The sequence below is a fragment of the Mangifera indica genome, unplaced genomic scaffold (assembly GCF_011075055.1).
Source record: "Mangifera indica cultivar Alphonso unplaced genomic scaffold, CATAS_Mindica_2.1 Un_0001, whole genome shotgun sequence".
In the NCBI taxonomy this organism is placed as follows: domain Eukaryota; kingdom Viridiplantae; phylum Streptophyta; class Magnoliopsida; order Sapindales; family Anacardiaceae; genus Mangifera; species Mangifera indica.
Window position 1 is genome coordinate 1725992 of NW_025401093.1, and position 20625 is coordinate 1746616.

A 20625-nucleotide genomic window follows, 5' to 3' on the forward strand; every position below is an offset into this window, starting at 1 on the left:
ATTACATTTATCACCAATAGCACAGGCATAAATTTATTGTTTAAGAAATTTCATCAAAATTACAGTAATAGATACAGGACAATATAAAATCAGTAATTCTGTCATAATGCGATATGCATTCATCAGTTAAAGCAACTGAAAAGTACATCAAAGCTCCCCACTTACAGCAGAATACACTAAACTGCAATCCTGGGCACACCATTATGGAGATTTAAACACATATGAAAATTTTGGATTAGGAGGTATCACTTTGTACGAGAAATATCCTTCTAGCAGGGCAACTCCCCTTTGTTCAAGATATGATTCAAGAACTGAAGCTTGTTTTTTACCTTCCTCCACCTCAGACATAAAAATTACAAAAGAAAAAATAAATTATTAATAAAAATATCTTTGTAGTGTATTTTCTTCTGTGAAGCTATAGATATTGGAGACTTAAGGACTGGTGAAGAAAACCAAATGAAAAGAAATATTTCAAAATCTAATTAAAACATCTTCTAAAATAGTGAAGAACAAGTGTTCCATAAAGGAGTTGTACACAATGAAATACTACTAATCTCACAACATATGGCAACAAGTTTTTAATAATGAAAAACATTATCGTAATACTTTAGATCATTCACATAATTACAATGTCGTTACAAATTAGATTGCCCACAAAATATGAAGTTCAGAAATGAATAAGATATAGAATGCTAGCAGTTAATACAGACACAGCAACTGCAACAAGAAAGGATCAAAAAAATTTATGGTCTTAAATTCATCATAGATAACAGTGATTGATTTTTAAGAAAAGCCATGTGGCACTGTCAATACAAGAAGCATGCCTAATTAAGTCACTATAGAAGAGACATATAGAACTATGACTTACAGGGTCAGGATAATGCTGTGATCTGTGCCCATGCTGGCCTTCACAAACACAGCTGCCATCTCCATTGATTGATACAAATCCTGAAAAATTCTTCACAGAAACCACACGGCCTCCCTGTAAGAAAGCATTAATTATATTGCCATGAATGTTGAGAAAAGAAATAAAGAATAAATAAACAGAAAATAAAACTAGGATTATGCTACCATAACAGGGGTAACATATACGTGCAATTTCATCACATGAAATGTCAAATTAGACATTTACAAGTCTATTTTGCTAAACACTCAATTCCTGTTGACATCTGCTTTTTTATTTTCCAAATAAACTCATATAAGTACATAAGTTTAAAAAGTGGCATGGTATTATGGAGTTCACAAAATTTTTTCTTATAGAAAATCCAGTTGACAGTAAATTCTGTGCCCTTCGTTAACTTATGACACCAAATTAATTCATGCATTAATGTGCTAAAGGAATCGACATTAAAGTGCAAGATTTTAGGTCCCCACCAGAGAATTTCTATCTCACTATAAGTTTTTGCATTACAGATTGGGTAATTCTACATATAAAAATGAATTATACAAACTATTTGCTACAAACTGTTGCAAGAACTCTGCATGTTTGATATATCATTAATCTAATTTGTGTAAATTATCTCTAATTTAAAATCAATCCAATCACATTAAAACACCTGAATTTATATTGGTTGAGTTTGTATAAGGCGTTTCTATATGCAGTATTATTCTTACAAATTTGGCTCTGTAGCATAACCCATCAGTATTTGAGCGAGACCACAGAACTTAAAACACAACTAGTTAATTTAAGCTCATTCTACCAGAATCTACAGTAGGAAACAAAATTCTTCTATTTATTAGCCAAAACAAATAAAAAATTTGCACAACAATATAAATGATAAAAATGAAAACATTACCCTTTAGTAACAAGAACAATATCTATATTCTGTCACGAACCCGTATCCGGATCCAGAATTCGGAGCCCCACGTGTGCCTTACCTCCATAAAGCGTCTCTAATCTACAAATTTAGTAAAATTAATGAATAAAAAATTAGCTTTCTAATAAGATACCACACAAGCCAAAATATTAACATAATTAAGCTTAAATTAGTAAAGTTTTTAAGAAAATACTATAAAAAAGAAGTAAAAAATTTAACCTATTTGCAACTGAGAAAATCGCATTAGAATCGGAGGTTTCGATGTCCAAAACGTCGTCGCCGTAGAAGCTTTGCTTGAACGGTTTGTAAATTACGAGACCGCAAAGAATCTGCACCCACATGGTGGCCGGAATCGGCTATGTTTGGTTTGCCGAAAATGAAATGTAGCGAATTTTCCTGGAAAATTTATTTAGTTTCAAAATTCTTTCATGTGTCAATTTATTTAGTGACTGACTTATCACTTTCATTTCATGTGTCACGGTGTCATCTGTTTTTTGGTTGGTTTAATATGAATTTCTTATGGCCAAAGGACTTTGTCTCACCCAAGTTTTAATGCACTATCAAAGTCAGACATATAGAGTTTAAAAAACTCTAAGCCTTATTCATAAATTAACTATTATTAAAAATTTTTGTCAAAGATATTGATAAAATTATTATTATACTAATAAACCCCAAAATCCTAAACATCTATTAATTTCCCCCCTTAATTTAGAAAAATAATAATTTTTTTGAAGATTAAGTTTTAAAAAATATCACTTTTTCCTCCTAAGGTTTCAAAATCCTCTTCCATTTTTTGACTATCAGTTTCGATTCTTCCCTTGCCGTCGATAATGGAAGATAGCATCCTACCTCTATCAGCAATAAAGCAATTGAGACGAAACCTTTGTTGTCCAGAAGATGAATTAGACAATGAAGACTTCGTTTTTGTCGTTGTCAAGATGAATTAGACGATTCCTCTTCTAGATGACAAAGGCTTCATTGTCCAAACGAAAGCTTTGTTGTCATCTTTATTGTCTCATCATTGATAGAGGTAAGGTGTTGAAGCATCGTCGCCGGTGGTCAGAGAGGAAAAAAAAAAACCCTAGGTTTGGGAGGGGGGAATGTTACTTTTGAAAGTTAAAAAACTTTAAGTATGTGTGAAGTTATTAGTTTTTAAAAATTAGGAGAAAATTTAATGAGTTTTTATTTTTTTTAATACTATTAGTAAAATAATTATTTTATTCTTATCTAGTAAAAAATTTAACAACAGTTGACTTATAGATGAGACTTTAGGTTTTTTAAATTTTATAAGTATAACTTTAGAAATGTATTAAAATTTGGGTGCAAATAAATCCTTTGGCCATTTCTTATTCTTTTATGTAACAACCTTCATTAATGAAGGTAGCGCTGGACTCGAACCAAGCCCATTCGAGCAAGAGATTGAACTTGGCTCGAACAATCCCAAAATGAGCCAGTCCTATATGAGCTCGGTCGAGTTTGAACTACTCGTCAAATTTTTTAATTAAAAATTTTGATATGAAACAATATCGTTTTGATCAATATGTATTAAAACAACGTCGTTTTAATAACGAAAAATAAGCCGAACTGAATTTGAACTGAGTTTGAGCTTGGCTTTTGCAAGCTTGAGCTAGAACTCAAGCTCAACTATATATAAACCGAACTGAGCTCAGCTCGAATCTAACCCTAAATGAAGGTGAATGATAAGTAAATAAATAAATTTTATAAATTTATAGAGCAAAAAATATCCTCTCAACAAAGTTCAGGTTGGTAAAATAGTCATTCTGCCTAATAAAACTTCAAACGCCAAATAAATAACAAAGAAGATAATACTTGAATTAAGGAAAAACTTACAAAATTTTATACAAAATATTAATTGATAGAGTAAGTATCCACACACAGAAAACAATTTATCTAAAAATACTTGTTTAAATTATTAATTTTTTCCTTTTTAAGCGAATAAATGAATTTATTTGACTTTAAATGTATAAGGGTGTTTTCCATCCAAAAGATTAATCTAATTTTCTTAAAGAAAAATATTATAAAAATACTATTTGTTAGTAGGGAAAAGGTTAGATGTGTAGCTAAGAAGAAAGCCCCCAAAGAGAAAATAAAAATTTATCAAATATAATTATATATATTTATTTTGAGTATACAAATATTTACATATTTATATGTATCATCATATGATTGTATGATTTTGAATTCAAAATAAAATAATATTCAATTATGTAATGAAATATATAAATATGTATATATTTATATATTCAAAAATTGATACGGATGATATTGCTCTAAATGAAAATATATGTTTTGTTTTTTTTTTTAAATTTAATTTCAAAATAACAATAGAGAATGCCTTTAATAGTTTCATGTAGTGTCGATTTCACAAGTTTCAAAAGATCTCCAATCTAGCATTATTCATCTTCAACCCACTAATTATTTATCAACCCACACACAAAAAAGGAAAAATGGGATTCTTTGATAGATTATCCTTAGTTGTTATTGGTTAATGGGAAAGATAAATTATTTTGATAATCTATTTTATATTACTAAGATTATTTTGTTTGATTGATAGATAATAAAATATTATAATAATCTTTTATTATGACTAATGATATGATAAATAATATAAGAGATAATATTTTATTATTAAACATATCTTTAAAGTTTCCAAATATAATACCAAACTAACAATTTCATATTAAAAAATAAATAAAGCTGACTCTTAAAGTTTGAAGAATGTATCACATATAACTATTTTACCTTCTGGATATTCAAAGTTTATAAACTTTATTGAAGACACCCATTTGTCCCTATTTCTATGCATTGTTATTAGTTTAAAAAACACATTCTCAATTTCTTCTCCCTTTCAAACCATCTTTTCCCTTCTCATTTATCAAATGATTTAGAGATAAAATGAAAAAATGATTAATTAATATGCTTTTAGAGATATTTTAGTCATTTTATATGTTTTTAAATAATCAATAACACAAATCAAACAAATAAGGATAATATAATAAATTTAATCTTTGTATTTATATTAGAGTCCACTTTTCATTAACGAAATCAGATTTTAGATTTTAAAAAAAACGTGATTTATATTTTTTAAGGGATGGAAAAAAGAAATGCCACAAATATAAATTAACATACAAAAATAGCCATAAATAGTAGTTAAAAAAAGAAAGAAATTATAATTTGAAGGTTTGGTCAAAAAAGTAAATGAAAAAGTAAACTTATCTATCTATGAAAATGATCCAATGGCTTTCAAAAAAAAAAATGGCAACTTCTTCTAGTTAGTAATTATATAATGAGTAAAATACATGTTCCTACTTCCAGTTTTAGGATGTCACATGTTTCCACACATTGAATGGAAATCTAGCATACCTTTATCCAAAACCTATAAGACAGTGTCATAAAGGTAAAGTAAATTATCTTATTACTTTGAGATATTAATTAAAATCGACAAAAATTTTTTCGTGTAAACTTTTTTAGACAAACGTACAGTGGTTTTACTTTTATAGGTAAATTTACTTTTAATTTCAAAAATACCCTCTCCTGACTTATTACATCACTCTTAATGATTTACGTCATGCTCAGCTGTCTAAAATTTTCTTAACTGATTTGATAATTTCTTATTCAAACTATTACTAATTAACGTTCTAAGGATTAAAAACATACTTAAAAATGGATAAATTTTTGTTTAGGTTTCAAATATAGATAGTAACGAAAAAATAATATAAATGAGAAAAATGACAAGTGCGAACCGATGCTGTATCACAGTGCGTATAGGGCATAAAAGGTGCATATAGAGTGCATAAGGTGCATACAGGGTGCGTACATATTAAAATAGTGATCAAGTTTTGATAACCTATGAGTATTCTTTGTTTGTTAGGTTATGATTTGAAGATTCAAAAACTTATTCGAAATGATCAATTTTTGTTATAATATAGATTAAAACGAAAAGATTAACATAAATGCGAAAAAGGGTGTGTGATGGTGTGCACTGGTGTTTAAGGGTGTATAGAATACGTAAAGGGTGCAGAGTGCGTAAAACTCATTTTAAAATCTATATATATTATATTATTATATAATAATTTTTAAATATTATGTTATATTATTATATATAAATATATATAAAATAGAGGTGCGATGAGGGTGCGCACCCTCTTCGCACCCCTATGTGTGTGTGTGTGTGTGTATATATATATATATATATATATATATATATATATATATATATATATATATATATATATATATATATATAATGAGTTTTACGCACCCTGTATGCACCTTACACACTCTTTATGCCCCATACGCACCGTGATACAACGTTGGTTTGCACTTATTATTCTCCTCATCTATGTTATTTTTTCGTTATTATCTGTATTTGAAACTTGAACAAAAATTTATCAATTTTTAAGTATGTTTTTAATCTTTAGAACGTGAATTAGTGACAGTTCGAATAAGAAATTATCAAATCTATTAAAAAAATTTTAGGTGGCCAAGTATGACGTACATCACTGAGAGTGGCGTAGTAAGCCTAGAGAGGGCATTTTTGGAATTAAAAGTAAATTTACCTATAAAGGTAAAACCGTTGTACGTTTGCCTAAAAAGGTTTAAGCGAAAAAATTTTATCGATTTTAATTAATATCCCTATCACTCTTGACTATTTTATTTTATAAAGGTCAAAAGGCTTATTCTCACCTAAGGTTTAGTCCATTTTCAAACACACATTTGTAGGATTTCAGAAACTCAAACACTCGTTTATAGGTTGTTAAACTTAATAAAACCTATTAGTTATAAGGGCTAAAAAAGTTATTTAATCAATAATATTAAAAAATATAAAAATTTATATCATTTTCCCCTTTTAGTTTAGAAAACTAACAATTTTTTCATAAGATTAAGTTTTGAAAAGTTGTATTTTTCCTTTAAAATTTCAATTTTCTAACAAAACCTCTCTCTCTTTGACAATTGACACCCTTTGTCCTCTCTCTTCGTTCTTTCAGACTTGTCTTTGTTGAGAAAGATGAGTCTTCGTTTAGACAAAGACGAATCAATGAAGACATTGATTCATCTTCATTGTTTAGAATTGACGAAGACGACAACTCTTCATCTTTGATCTATCGTTGTGAGCTAACAACACATGAAGAGTCAATTAGAGTCGGCAAAAATTTGGGACAAATTGATGATGAAAAGTCGTTGTGCACCAAGATAAATCGATTCTTCATCTTCATGCACGACAAAGCCACATCAAGTGGGCTCTAGTTAGAGTGAAAGCATATCAGGAGGGAGAGTTTGATGGGTTGAAAGAGATGGCTAGAAGTGGTTCTGGTGATTGGAAAAGTTGGGTTTTGAAAAATAAACTCTAAGGGGAAAATATAACTTTTTAAAACTTAGGATGGAGGGAATTCAGAGAAATGAGATAAAATTTTATTTATTTTAATATTACTAATAAAATAATAATTGCTTTTATAACTAACATAAAATTTTAACAAAAATTAAATGACGAATAGGTGTTTGAGTTTTTAAATCTCCGTGAATATACGTTTGAAAATGAACTAAACTTTGGGTACGAAAAAGCCATTTGGCCTTTTATAAAAATATTACATTATAACTAAAAAGGGTAGCTGACGGTCTAGTCAAATCTGACAATAGAAATACACTAAAAAGATGTGATCTTTCACACCAAGTAAGGTGTGATATTTTCTAAATTCAATCAGTGTGCACATTTTTAAATGCAATTTTATTGTAGAATTCACCTTTCTCCGACCACACCATCGTATCTCAATTCCTCAATAACATAATTACCGAAAAAACATATTAACCATCAATCAAGGAAAACAATTAGACAGTTGGAAGGAAAACGAATAAAAAAAATCTTGATCAAACCTACTTTGAATCAGTTTGAACCCCAATTACTACTTCAAATTGGTCAATCACAATCAGGCCACTGCTTGGCCGGATTGGGCAACAATGATGTAGTTACCACTTGGCTGAATTAAGCCATCAAAAGGTGGCGCATAGAGGGGGAGAATGAGAAGGAAAGAAAAGCAAGGAAGAGAAAGAGGAGGAGAAGGAGAGAGAAGAAGAGAGTAGAAAAAGAGAAAAAACGAGAAGAGGAAAGAGAAACAAATTTGGTAAGAGAAAGGAAATACAAGCCTTTTCATTTTTAAACTATCTGAAAATCAGACACAAGAACAATAAAGCAAACACAATTAAGTGCAAGATAGTACTCAATATACCTGCCTGCTAGTCAGGCTAAGTGGTTACTTCCTCTACTTCTGGTTGCTAGTTGGCTTCTTCTTAGGTAAGCTTTCAAACTTCCTCATAAAAAGGTTTCTTCTTCTTCTGCTGTAGCTGCTTTGTTGGTAAGGTTATGCCATCCTCAACCTGTTCTGTGGACGATAGTCTATTAATCTTATCGATTTCACTGCCATCCACCTTTGAATTCACTTCCTCTTCAAATGATTCCTCCTCAAGTTCTCTGTCGGGAGAAAACTCCTTTTCAATTTTGCAGCTCTCCCAAATCTTGAACTCAACTTCAACTGAATCATCTTCTTTCTCTTTGCTTTCATCTTCTTTTGGTTTTCCATTGACAACAACCTTTTCAAACGTTCTCATTATTGAAGCCAATATTTTTTTATTTAGGATCTTCTTTTTTCTCTTCCTTGATTGGATGTGGTGGAAGGTCCATTTTAGACTTGTCTTCACTAGCATGTCCATTCTCTTCAGAGAACTCAACAACCTTTGGAAGGAGATCATAGTCTTTCTCACTATCTTTAAGCTCACCATTTAACTCGGTTTGCTTTTTGGTCAAAGCTTCTTCATCAATCTACTTAGACAATTCCTCAACCTTCTTAAGAGACGCAGCTTTTGCAGTTCGGAGTTCCCCGTTTTCTTGAATGAGACTCTGCAACTCAGTTTCTTTGTCCGACAAACTCTCCTTCAGTTTCATGCTCTCAGCCTTAGCTTGCCCAAGAGCTTCCTGCAGATAAATCACCTCAGCTTCAACCTCTTTAAGGCCTTTCCTTAGCTAATCTTCTTCTTCCTTTTAGGCACTAGCTTTTTCCTCATTTTGAGCAGATTCACCAACCTATTTAAGTCCTTTCCGTTGAAGAATTTTCTTTTTTTTTAATTAAAAAATATTCATTCACATGATAATATATTTCTATATGTTCAATTATATACTAAATGTAACATTTTCAAATTAAACAATGACAAAGTTGATTTTGTGTGGAGGTAAATATGGTCCGGTTTGATGTGATTTACTAGTTTTTTAAACCAAACTTAAAAAAAGGATAATTTTCAAAGCCAATCAAACCATTTAATATTTTAAATCAAATTGAAAAATATGGCTTAAATTATAGTTTAAACTTATTAAAATTATTCACTTATATATATATGTATTATTTAGTAAAATTAATAAAATTATAATTTTAAAAAAGATAATATACATACATAAATTAAATATGAAATATGTATATATATATATATATATATATATATATATATATATATATATATATATATATATATATATATATATATAAAGAAAATGATAAAATAAATACAAAAAAATAAATTGTATAACTAATTGGTTATTGAAAAATTATGTCCTATATATAAATATATATATATATATATATATATATATATATATATATATATATATATATATATATATATATATATATATATATATTTAAAATATATAGTTTGCGGTTTGATTTAGATCGAAAATCACTCAAACCGTAATCCAAATTGAACACTATTTTTCAAAAATTTATTAATCTAAATCAAACCATAATTTTTTAGTAGTTTGATCCGATTTTATTGTTTGAATTGAATTATACATACCTTTTTTTCTCTTTGAAAATTTTGCCTATAACATTTCAAAGGAAAGAAGCTGTGATGCCAATTTAAAAAAAAAAAAAAAATTATTAATTTATAAGGATGAACTTTTCTATGATCACTATTTGCTTATCAACAACTAATCAAATGGACAATCAGACCTCAATATTTGAAATATACTCATTCCACAAAAGGAGTATTAACTTATATATTAATAATAATGTGTGTGATTAATAATTTTAAATTTAAATTAAAGTGATATATAATTATATAATAATACATCATTATTAATATTCAAATTAAAACTCATAATAAATACACATATCATTATTATTTAGAAATTAATGGCCTAGTAAATGCAAATGGCTTGGCTTATCATTCTTTTCTCTATTTGGTTTTACCGGGTTAAACTTCAAGGTTAACTTTTAATTATAGGCCAAAAGACTTAATAATTTACGTCAAAAATTAGGGTAAAATAAACCGTTTATACTGTAATAAAAAAAATCTAATTTTTGATATATATTATTATAATGCAAATCTCCCTAATTTCAAAATTTAAAATTTTACTTTATTATTTCGGAAGCCCAATCAAAATCAAATTTGCTACCAACTTACTTACCAAATCTAATGCCTTTCCAAATCAAAATCAAATTTGTTGGTTAAGCTTCTCACACCTCTACCACTTAGCTTCTACGTGATTCAATGGTTCTTCTCTCCCATTCCTAGGCTTTCTCCCTCTCTTCCTTTCATTTACTTGAGATGAAAAGTCATCCTTCTGCTCCAAATCCAAATGAATAATAATGAGGGAGAATGTTCTGCTCTTCCTTGGTCAAAATTGCACTGTTTGTACCATACTTGCAATTTATGGCTATACGTGTTTGCCTTTGAACATACACTCCATGCACCAGAGCTTGTAGCTTAACCGGACTCCTCAGTGCTCAAAATACCCTCCTTGCTTGTCAGATTTTTGGAGTATCAAAACCTATAACGAGTCTTGTTATATTTGTGGCATAAAACCTATGAGGGCAATGTTGTAACGTTATGAACTATAGAGGGCTATTAGTGTCTTTTAACATCTAGGGATAATTCGATCATTTCAGGCACTATTTAACCTAGGTATAAAAACCTAAGGTTTGTGTGATTCATTAGAATCTTGGCTTCTCTCTTTTGATTGCTCCTCTGTTTAAAAAAGTCTCTACTAGTGTTTATTTAATTAGAAGGAAATCTTTTGGATTTCTTCGATCAAGTGTGTGAGTTTGTGAGTTTGTATATTAGGCTTGTGTACTGAACTCGATTTCGAGGTATATTGTCATCTATATGATTCAATTGGGGGTTTCATACTATGAGTTGTATTTTTCATATGATTTATAGTGGATTCGATTAGAATTTTATCTCTACCTTGGATGTAGGGTTTCGAATTCTGAAAACCCAACCAAGTAATTCTTTATTGTTCTCTTTCTTTGACTTTGCCTTTATGCACTTATCTTGATTAATCTTGGTGGATACATAATTTGAATCTTGGGTAAATATTCAGTACAACAAGGTCTTGAACAATAAGAAGTGGTATCAGAGCTAATTAGGGTTCGTACATAATATTTTGTTCTTAATCTATGTATGTGATTTGTAACCCTTTCTTATTATTTGTACTCTTTGTTGGTATTGACGATTTCGTTTGCGAAAGATTAAAAAGATTTGTCAACATATAGTAATAGGTCAAACCAAAATTGATATGAAGAGATTTTATGGCAAAGGCAACTTCAACTTGTAGAGGAAGAAGATGTATGTGGCCTTGGTACATCAAAAGTGTGTCAAAGCTCTCGGGAGTTAGTCTAACTTCCCTGAAGGTATGATTGATATAGAGAAAGTAGAGATAATGGAAACTGCCTATAGCTTGCTTATATTGCATTTGTCTTATAATGTCTTGAGCAAATTTGATGATGTTAACACTGCTGTTGAAATATGGTTGATTTTCGAATCCTTATGTATGACGAAATCTCTTACTAATAAAATCTACTCGAAAGAATAGTTATTTGGGTTCAAAATGGATTCTACAAAGTCTTTGGATGATACTCTTAATGAGTTTAATAAAATTGTTATTAATTTGAATAACATAGATGAGAGAATATCTGATGAGAATCAAACTATAATAATTTTGAACTCTTAAATTGAATATTTTAAAGATGTTAAAGTAGTCATAAAATATGGTAGAGAGTCATTGTCATTAAATGAGGCATTGGGCTCATTAAGATCTAAATACTTAAAAATAAAATTTAAAAAGAAGTCAATTAGTGAAGGTCTTCAAGTAAGAGATAGGTCAAAAAAGAAAAATAACCAGAAAGATAAAAAATCTACTACGGCTCAATCTAGAACCAAGAAAACTTATTAGAGAATCCACTTTAAAATTGAAGAATTTATTGTATTAAAAAAAATTTAAAGAATTTTCACAATTATTTTATTATTGATACCATTCCATCTAGATGTAGACAATACTTTGTTATTTGACTAGTTATAATACTGCAAACTCCAGTGCCCTATAAAGTCAAACACTAATTCTTTGATCATCTTTCTCAATATCGATAACTTTTAGGTTATTGTAAGTTTTTATTAAAATTCTGTGCTAGTCTGCGACGGCTGCGAGAGTACATTACTTAATCAACATCATCGATCCCATGGTGACCGATTCCATTGAAGCTCCATCAAATCATCATTCACACATGATGATGCCTAAGTTATTGAGCGGCAAGCCAAGAATTTTAAGTCCTATATATGCAAGGCCAACAAGTTTACCTCTACAACTGTCTAACAATCAGAAGAACTATCAAGCTCTACTGGATGGGAAACCACACCAACAAGACATGCTACATCCCATAATTGTGATCCTTTGATAACAAGAATTAGGAAGATATTAGCTAGTTCTTACTATTCCCATAATTATCGCTTTGGTTCCTTTGTTCAATCCAGTTCAGGCACCCATTGTTTTTCATCTCGCTGTTGTTGCTCTATCAGTCGGCGTAGCCACCATTTGGAATGGGATTCTACCTCGTAAGACCTATCCTAGTGCTTCCAAGTGGATTAAGCTCTTTGGAGTAGCCTTGATCCTGTTATCCTTTTATGTATTTGTTGGTTGCGCTCTTCCAAATAAATCCCCAATTTGGATCCCGACACTTTCCTGGCTTCTCATGCTACTTCCATTTGGGTTTGCCGTCTATTCTAAAGAGAGGGTGCTTGAAAACGGGAATTTTCCATTGTAATTACACTATGTTTCTTGCTGGTTATACTTTTATACAAAAATTAAGCAAATATTAGCCTCTCTTCTCTAAATATCTCCTTGACTTTTGTCGGAGAACTGATGGTAGCAATAATTGTTGGTGGATTGATTGTATGCTTTACCTTGTCATAATTTATAAATGTTTTTATTTCTTAAGTGGAATGAATGTTTTAACGAAGTTCTCTTTAATTGGTGAACCGAGATTTGCTTAAGCTCTTTGTTTAATTTCAAAAGCTTGTAACGCATTAGTAAATATTGTAATGAAATGGTAATTAAGTTGAAATTTTACTTAATTTTGTTGAGCCAATTTCCAACCAAGCTATGGTTAGCTGATTTGAACATTTATAAGATTCTATCAATTGGTCAGAAAGAGTAAAACAATTGATAAAATATGCAATGAAAAGTACTCGAGGGTTGCTTTATTTGTATATTTTAATCATAGTTTAAAAGAAAAAGAAGACGGACGATTGGACAATTTTATGTTTGCTCATACTACATAAATAAAAAATCAATAAAATTAAATGTAGACATTTTTTATATATAATTTGATTAAATAGATGATATGATATCACATGATTAGATGATTTTGAATTAAAGATAAATTAATACTAAATTATATAATAATATATTTCCTTTGTATTTAAATTATATACAAAAAGTATATATATGTATAACATTGCTCATTAGAAATATAGGGGGCTAAAATGTCAATTGACGGATGAGATGCATGCTGTTGGTGTCTGTATATCTCTACCCATACAAACTTATGTGTATAAATTGATGGGTTTATGTTAAACACTAATAAGTATCATTAGTTACTGGAAGTTTTAGATTATTAAATCCAAATTCAAGTGATGACATATTTTGAAGAGTAATGTTATATATACATAATTTTAAATACATAATTGGATACATAGATAATGTATCATCTTATGATTAAGTGTTACTTTATATAATATCACATCATCTATATACATATATTTGGAATGTTGATAATGATAATGCTTATGGTACATGTTAGTTGAATGTTATAACTTTAGACGCCACAACAATTTAATTTAAAAGCTTCAAATAACATATATATTTTGTCAACTATTGGCGAAATTATGTTAATAGCATGCTCAAGAATATCATAGATAAATTATGATATTCAATTTACTAATAAATTATGATAAATTATGATATAATTATACCAAATTATGATATTCGCATAATTATATATTATTTATATATTTAAAAGTGTGTATATATAATTTTATTGATAATAAATATACTAATTCAAGGCTCGAGATGTAAACAATATCATGAATTGGTGAATTAAACAAGATGTATATGATTCTATACAAAATCATTATCCATTCTTGGCTGAAATGATAAAGAACTTTTACCCAACTAGAATTTCGCCACAAGTACCGACTACTGCAACCCAATTACCAAACAATTAGCAGACATGGATAAAGATTTTAACTGTTACTCATCAAAAACATTACTATCGTTTCCGTCATTTACAACATCCTCTTTGTTCTTATTTTCATTGGCGATTTACCTTGTCATACATACACTATAAGAAAGACGATATTTAGTGATTTTTTCTATAGTATTTAATCACAAACCACAAAAAATTATGAGAAGTTAAAAAATTGATAATGTATTATGACATTCATTATAATTGATGTTATAGAAATATTTAGTGATATTTTTTTATGACAATTAATCAAAAGCCACTACAAAGTAGGGAAAGTCAAAAAATTAATAATGTATTATGACATTTATTATAATTGACGCTATAAAAATATTTAGTGGTATTTTTTATAGCATTTAATTAAAAAGCCACTAAAAATTATGTGAAGTAAAAAAATTGATAACATATTATGATATTTAATATAACTGACATTATAGAAATATTTAGTGGCAATTTTTTATGATATTTAATCAAAAGTCACTAAAAATAATTAGAAATTAAAAAAATTAATAACATATTATGATATTTATTATAATTGACACTCAACAATATTTGATGACATTTTTGTTATAACATTTATATTAAAACCCACTACAAATAATTGGAAGTCAAAAAAATGAAAGACTTATTGTGAGATTTACAATAATTAACCTTATAAATATATTTAGTGACATATTTGTTAGGACATTTATATTAAAAACCAGGAAAATTATGAAAAATTAAAAATATTTAAAATGTATTGTGACATTTATAATAATTGCCCCTAATAGAAATTTTAATGGTGATCTTTTTGGTTTTACTAGATCAGACATTTCTTGTCAATAAGTCATGTTTGTATTGTGTTAGTTCAGGTTTTAAGTTATAGACTTCAATCTTAATCTAACTTGAAATAAAATCGTATAAAAAATTTTCAATTTTAACCCTACCTGTTTTAGTTTTGAGTCATTTTAGGTTAATTTGAAGTAAGTTTTGTGTAAAAAAATCTAACTCAAACTTGGATGGATATGAACTACACTGAGCTCAAAAATCCCTTAGCTTGAGTTGACTCAAATGGAAAATAGTCTAGCTTGAGTTTGTCAAGCCAAAATTAAAAGTAATTTAAGTTTGATTCGAATAAAAAATAATTTGGCTCGATCCAGCTTGAATTAATTGTTCAAATTTGTGAATTGATTCGACTCAATTTCATTTTTCTAATTGACAGTTCGAATTTGTGACTCGAGTTCGAGTCTTATTGACAAAACAATATTGTTCTACTTTAATAAGATATAAAATCATCCATTCAAGTTGAACTAAACTACAAATTCGAATTATGAATTTAAACTAATCTGAACAACGAATTCAACCCAAATTGGGCCACGTATACAAACTATTGATTTAAGCTATGAATTTAAGTCAAGTTGAATTGAACACCTCCTAACTCAAATTTGGTTCGGTTTTAAAAATAAGTCAAATTTTCTAACTTAAATTCAAAACAAATGAATTTGAGTTTAGTTGAACCAAGTTGACCAAATTTTGAGACTAAATCGGATCCAACTGTAACCAAGTCAAATCATCTTGATTCGGATCCAACCATAACCCTAACCCAATTTTTTTTGTTATACTGGGTAAACAAATTATATTGAAAATTATCAACTTTATATTTTATAATTGGTATTTTTTTCCTACCTATAAAATTTTTAGTGGGAAGAATTTCAACTTAAATCTCAATTTATTTAAAAATGGCTTAAATGATTTTTATTCTTAATATTATAATTTTTTGAAAAACGTTTTTAAAAATTTTGCATATTCCTTAATTAAAATTTCCTAATTTAAAACTTATTAACCAATTCATCAATCCAAATTTATTTTTTTCCCCATGGTCATTTGATCCCTCTCTTTACTTTCTTTTTTTCCTCTTTGTTGCACTCATCTCTTGGCACATGGATTGATTATTGTGGACTCTTCACTTTTATTGTCTTTGCAATTTTCATCTAGAGATAAACTTGTAAATTTTGAATGCCTTTCATTGTGCAATTTGAAATTTGTTTGCTTTTATAATTAACCAGTGGTTGGGGCTGATGAATTAACTTTGTACATATTGTCTAAGAGACTTTTTAGTATTTTTGTAAGAAATTGTGACTGTAACTAGCGATGAATTTCACACTTTTTATATTATTATTGTATTGAATGTGTAAGCAAATTTTGGACTGTTGGTCATAAAAATTATGATTAACTTTTGAATATGTGTATAAGCAATTTTGATTGTGATTGAAGTTCCAATTTCACCACTTTTTATATTATCATTGTGCATACTGTGGAAAAAATATTTTGCACGCTAGGTGGTAAAAATGGTGAATGATGATTGAACATATATTTATTAAATGTTTTGGATGTTTGGGCCTTCACCAATACTAAATATCTCCAACAATATAAAAAAAATTATTCATTATTTTTATTAAATTTATAGTTATATGAGTTTATTGAATATTTTGCAATAGTTTATAGTCATGTTAATTATATAAATATAGAGTAATTAAATTACTAATGAAAAGATTAAGAAAGAATTAAAAAAATAAAAATAAAACTTTAACCACTGGGTAAAATTATATGAGGGGAGGATCCAAGTCCTTTTTTTATGTAAATTAAAATAAGTTGAGTTGACAATTTGTTTTTAATTAGTTACCAATTAAACGTTGGAACAGTTTACTTACTCCTCTTTCCTGTTTATACATAGTTTTTTATATACTGAGTAACCATTTTGAGTTATTAACAGCAGTTTTCTATAATTTTTTTTATTTAATTGACTATATACGAAATAAATATAAAGTTAAAAATATATAATAGTAAAAAAAAAAAACTTTAAAATTTTGAATATTTTATATAATTATGAAAATAACTTATGGAAAAAAACTCATACAATAAGTTTATAGTCATTGACAAAAAAATCACTAATTAAAATATCATATTTACTTTTGATATATAACCAAATAACTTCAAAAAATTACAAAAATTTAATTAAAATTTGACCTATAAAATTATAAAAGAAAATAACAATTTAAAACTTGTTGCCATATGTTGTGAGCTTAGTAGTATTTCATTGTGTACAACTCCTTTATGGAACACTTGTTCTCCATTATTTTAGAAGATGTTTTGATTAGATTTTAAAATATTTCTTTTCATTTGGTTTTCTTCACCAGTCCTTAAGTCTCCAATATCTATAGCTTCACTGAGGAAAATACGCTACAAAGATATTTTTATTAATATATTTTCAAGTTCTTTCATATCAAAAGTCTTGAATAAAACTGACTTGATCTCGAAAACAAGTTGACATCATTACTACAATCATATTAAACCATACCATGAAGGAAAAATATGCTCCCACTAATCTCCATGCTCCTACATTGATCAAATTCATTTTATATGAAGCTATGAGCAATTGCACTTTATTAAATCTAAGATATCATTGTCAATACGTTTATTTCAACTATATATAGATTTCTCAAGATTATACACCAAAAACTTCATCCCTTATGTTTTTAATAAACCTAATTACACCATACATACTCCTTTACTGAGGCTTTCATTTAGAAAGACAACTTTGATATTTATCTTTTATAACTTTAATGCAAATGAGTTTTCAATAGCATAATCTCCTTTACTGAGATATATAGGAAAATTCTTAATGATAGAAAATCTTTCTTTTATGGTAACCTTTTCATCAAGGTTTCCACCATTATATCAATTGCATTTGGCTTATCTACTATGTGATTAGCTATCAGTTTTTTGGTAGGAACATTCTCTAAGGTGATATCAGATTCCATAGGTTCTTATAAATCTCATTTACTCCGGCTATTATTTTAGCAATGACATTATCTAACCTTATGAATATTTTAATAATTGGATATCAATCACTTTGGTACCTTAATTGGGGTAATAACTTTGACATATATATAAAGAAATCCATTAAGAAAATATTATATTATTTTGACAACTTTACCCCATAAAAACTTAGTCATGTTTACTTCTTATCATAACTTTAAGCCCAAGACTGAATTTTTTAGCAACACCATTTTGGAGTCCCAAGATCTTGAAAATTTAGACAAAATATCCATTATGCCCATATTTATAACCTTAATGTCCACATAATTTTAAACTTAAATGTGGGCTCCCACTTACTTAGCCTTTATTTATTGATCAATTTCACATCCAAAACCTTAACACTATTTGGGTAATCAAAACTAGTACTTTTTATTATTGCTCTTTTCTTTACAATTGAGTATCAATTGAACAACCAAGCCTACCATTAAAGCTCTTTCACTTTAAGCTTCCCTTATTCAAGAACATTTAAAAGTCAGATTAATAATATACTTCAAATATGATTCTAAAGCATATACTAGTTTTAATTTAACTGAAGTCAAATGAGCCTTATGGTGCCTTTTAAAAACCCAACATATACTCATCAATCTTTGACTCCTTTATGACCATCATACCTTGTCCAAGTCATATCATTTACTAAACCAATAATTCCAATATTTTTAGATGTCTAACTAATCTTAATGAGGACCTTCTTAACACTTATAATTTAAGGTTTATCTCCAATGAGATAGTCAATAAGAGATTCTTTATGATAGACAACTTTAATTTGATGGATTTCTCCCACTCAAATAGAAATCCTTCAATTCTCGGTGGTTCACCAACTTGCTAGGCCAAAACTATATCTTTAATTAGCAGTGCAAACTCAACCTTTATCTCTAACTCTTTAAAGTTAGAGCTAATTAGAACCTCAATTATAGCTTTATTATTAATGTTCACAATAATGAAATCTATCATAAATGGGATATAATAAGCAATATCGTTGACAACAAATAACTTGAAAACCTCATAAGCTATTATTCACAAGGATTCCAAGTGCATTGTCATATAATTACCTTTGGACAAAAAATACGACATGTAATTAGAGCCCTCAAGCATAAAGTTATAAATAAGAAGAACAAATAATTTTTGGAAAGTTTATCACCTTTGGGCAGATAAAACTCCTAGATTATTACTCCCTTTCACACCAATAGAAAAAACATATGTCAATTGAAAAATCACAACTACCTTTGAGTTAATTAAATTTTTCACAACCAATGTAATTCCACAAACACCGTATGTAACAATCAATTTTAACACACAATAACCGCCTTTGGGCAGGAAATTGTATGTGTCAATTGAAGAATATCTCTTTCACTGAATATAGAAATTTCACAAGTTTCAATGAATGCATCATTTTAGCGATTAAACATTCTGACAACTTACAATATCTTCTACTGAGACTAAATAATATTATCAAAATTAAGATTTATTGAGACATATCACTGAATTATCTCTAATAATCTTAATTAAGTATTGCAACAAATTTGTATTAGACAATAATTAAGGTAGTTTTACAACTGTATAAACCACACCTTATAAGGATTCCTGGTGTATCATCATTAAATCACCCTTGGGCAAAAAAAGATATGCCAGTAGGATCCCAAACACAAGGTTAAAACCATATGAGGACCTTCAAAACATATGGTTTTCAAAAGAAATATCACCTTTGGGCAAATAAAACTTTCTAGATCATTGTTTCTCCTTCACTTAATAGGAAAACACGTGTCAATTGAATAAGTCCAAACACCTTTGGGTGTATTGAGTTTTTCATGGCCAGTGTATTTCCAAAATTAACTTTATACATTAAAAATTAGAAAATGTATCATTACTGAAGGGAAAATTTTGTAAGCTTCAACAATGTACCACATTGGTAATTACTATCATGAAAACTCAAAAAATATTCTAGTGATACTAAATATTATTGTCTTTAATAAGATTTCATAAGACAAGTTACCTTATTGTCTTTGACAAACTTTCCTTAAAACTATTGCACTAACCTAGTGAATAATAATTTTGTCCTAATATAGTAACCTAACCACACAAGACAAAGTTGATATTACACTTAAATTTATTAATCCTATTGATAGGAGAGTACTTTATACCACAATATTTAATCGAAAAATCAATTTACTTTCAAATTGTGACCTATAGAAGTCTATATGACTTTAATATGCTTAGTGCATTGTTTGATACTCTTAATGCACTTTAAAAGCTTTTTACATGCACTCGTGTGCCCAAAAAATTTAAAGTCTTATCACGTGCAATAACATGATGTAGAGGAAAAACTTTAACACTTTAGTACATGCTATCATAAGACATTCACACACCCT

General features: G+C 28.4%; 2 protein-coding genes across 3 annotated transcripts in view; one reads left to right on the top strand and one right to left on the bottom strand.

Annotated features, from left to right (window-relative positions):
* Positions 1–20625, top strand: part of LOC123205056 (probable disease resistance protein At4g27220) — a 76101-nt gene that overhangs the window by 34462 nt on the left and 21014 nt on the right. The gene's annotated exons all lie outside the window — the stretch shown is intronic.
* On the bottom strand, positions 7–2232 carry LOC123205064. 2 transcript variants are annotated; one of them, XR_006499730.1, is made up of 4 exons: positions 2037–2232; positions 1797–1898; positions 869–982; positions 7–339 (listed from the first exon to the last, which is right to left on the bottom strand). XR_006499730.1 is itself a non-coding variant. In XM_044621874.1 (4 exons), exons 1-4 carry the CDS (start codon positions 2156–2158, stop codon positions 202–204), a joined length of 402 nt encoding a protein of 133 aa, XP_044477809.1. In that variant the 5' UTR covers positions 2159–2232; the 3' UTR covers positions 7–201. The 2 variants fall into 2 exon arrangements, 1 of the variants encoding a protein (XP_044477809.1); XM_044621874.1 differs by having other exon boundaries at positions 869–948; positions 1837–1898.

Bases quoted from the DNA above. Each gene is read 5' to 3' on its own strand.
- LOC123205064 (XM_044621874.1), bottom strand. From the start codon at position 2,158: ATGTGGGTGCAGATTCTTTGCGGTCTCGTAATTTACAAACCGTTCAAG. The intron at 1,899-2,036 runs GTTAAATTTTTT...CTAAATTTGTAG, and splicing joins ATTTTCTCAGTTGCAAATAG to ATTAGAGACGCTTTATGGAG. The intron at 340-868 runs GTAAGTCATAGT...TTTATGTCTGAG, and splicing joins CACAGCATTATCCTGACCCT to GTGGAGGAAGGTAAAAAACA.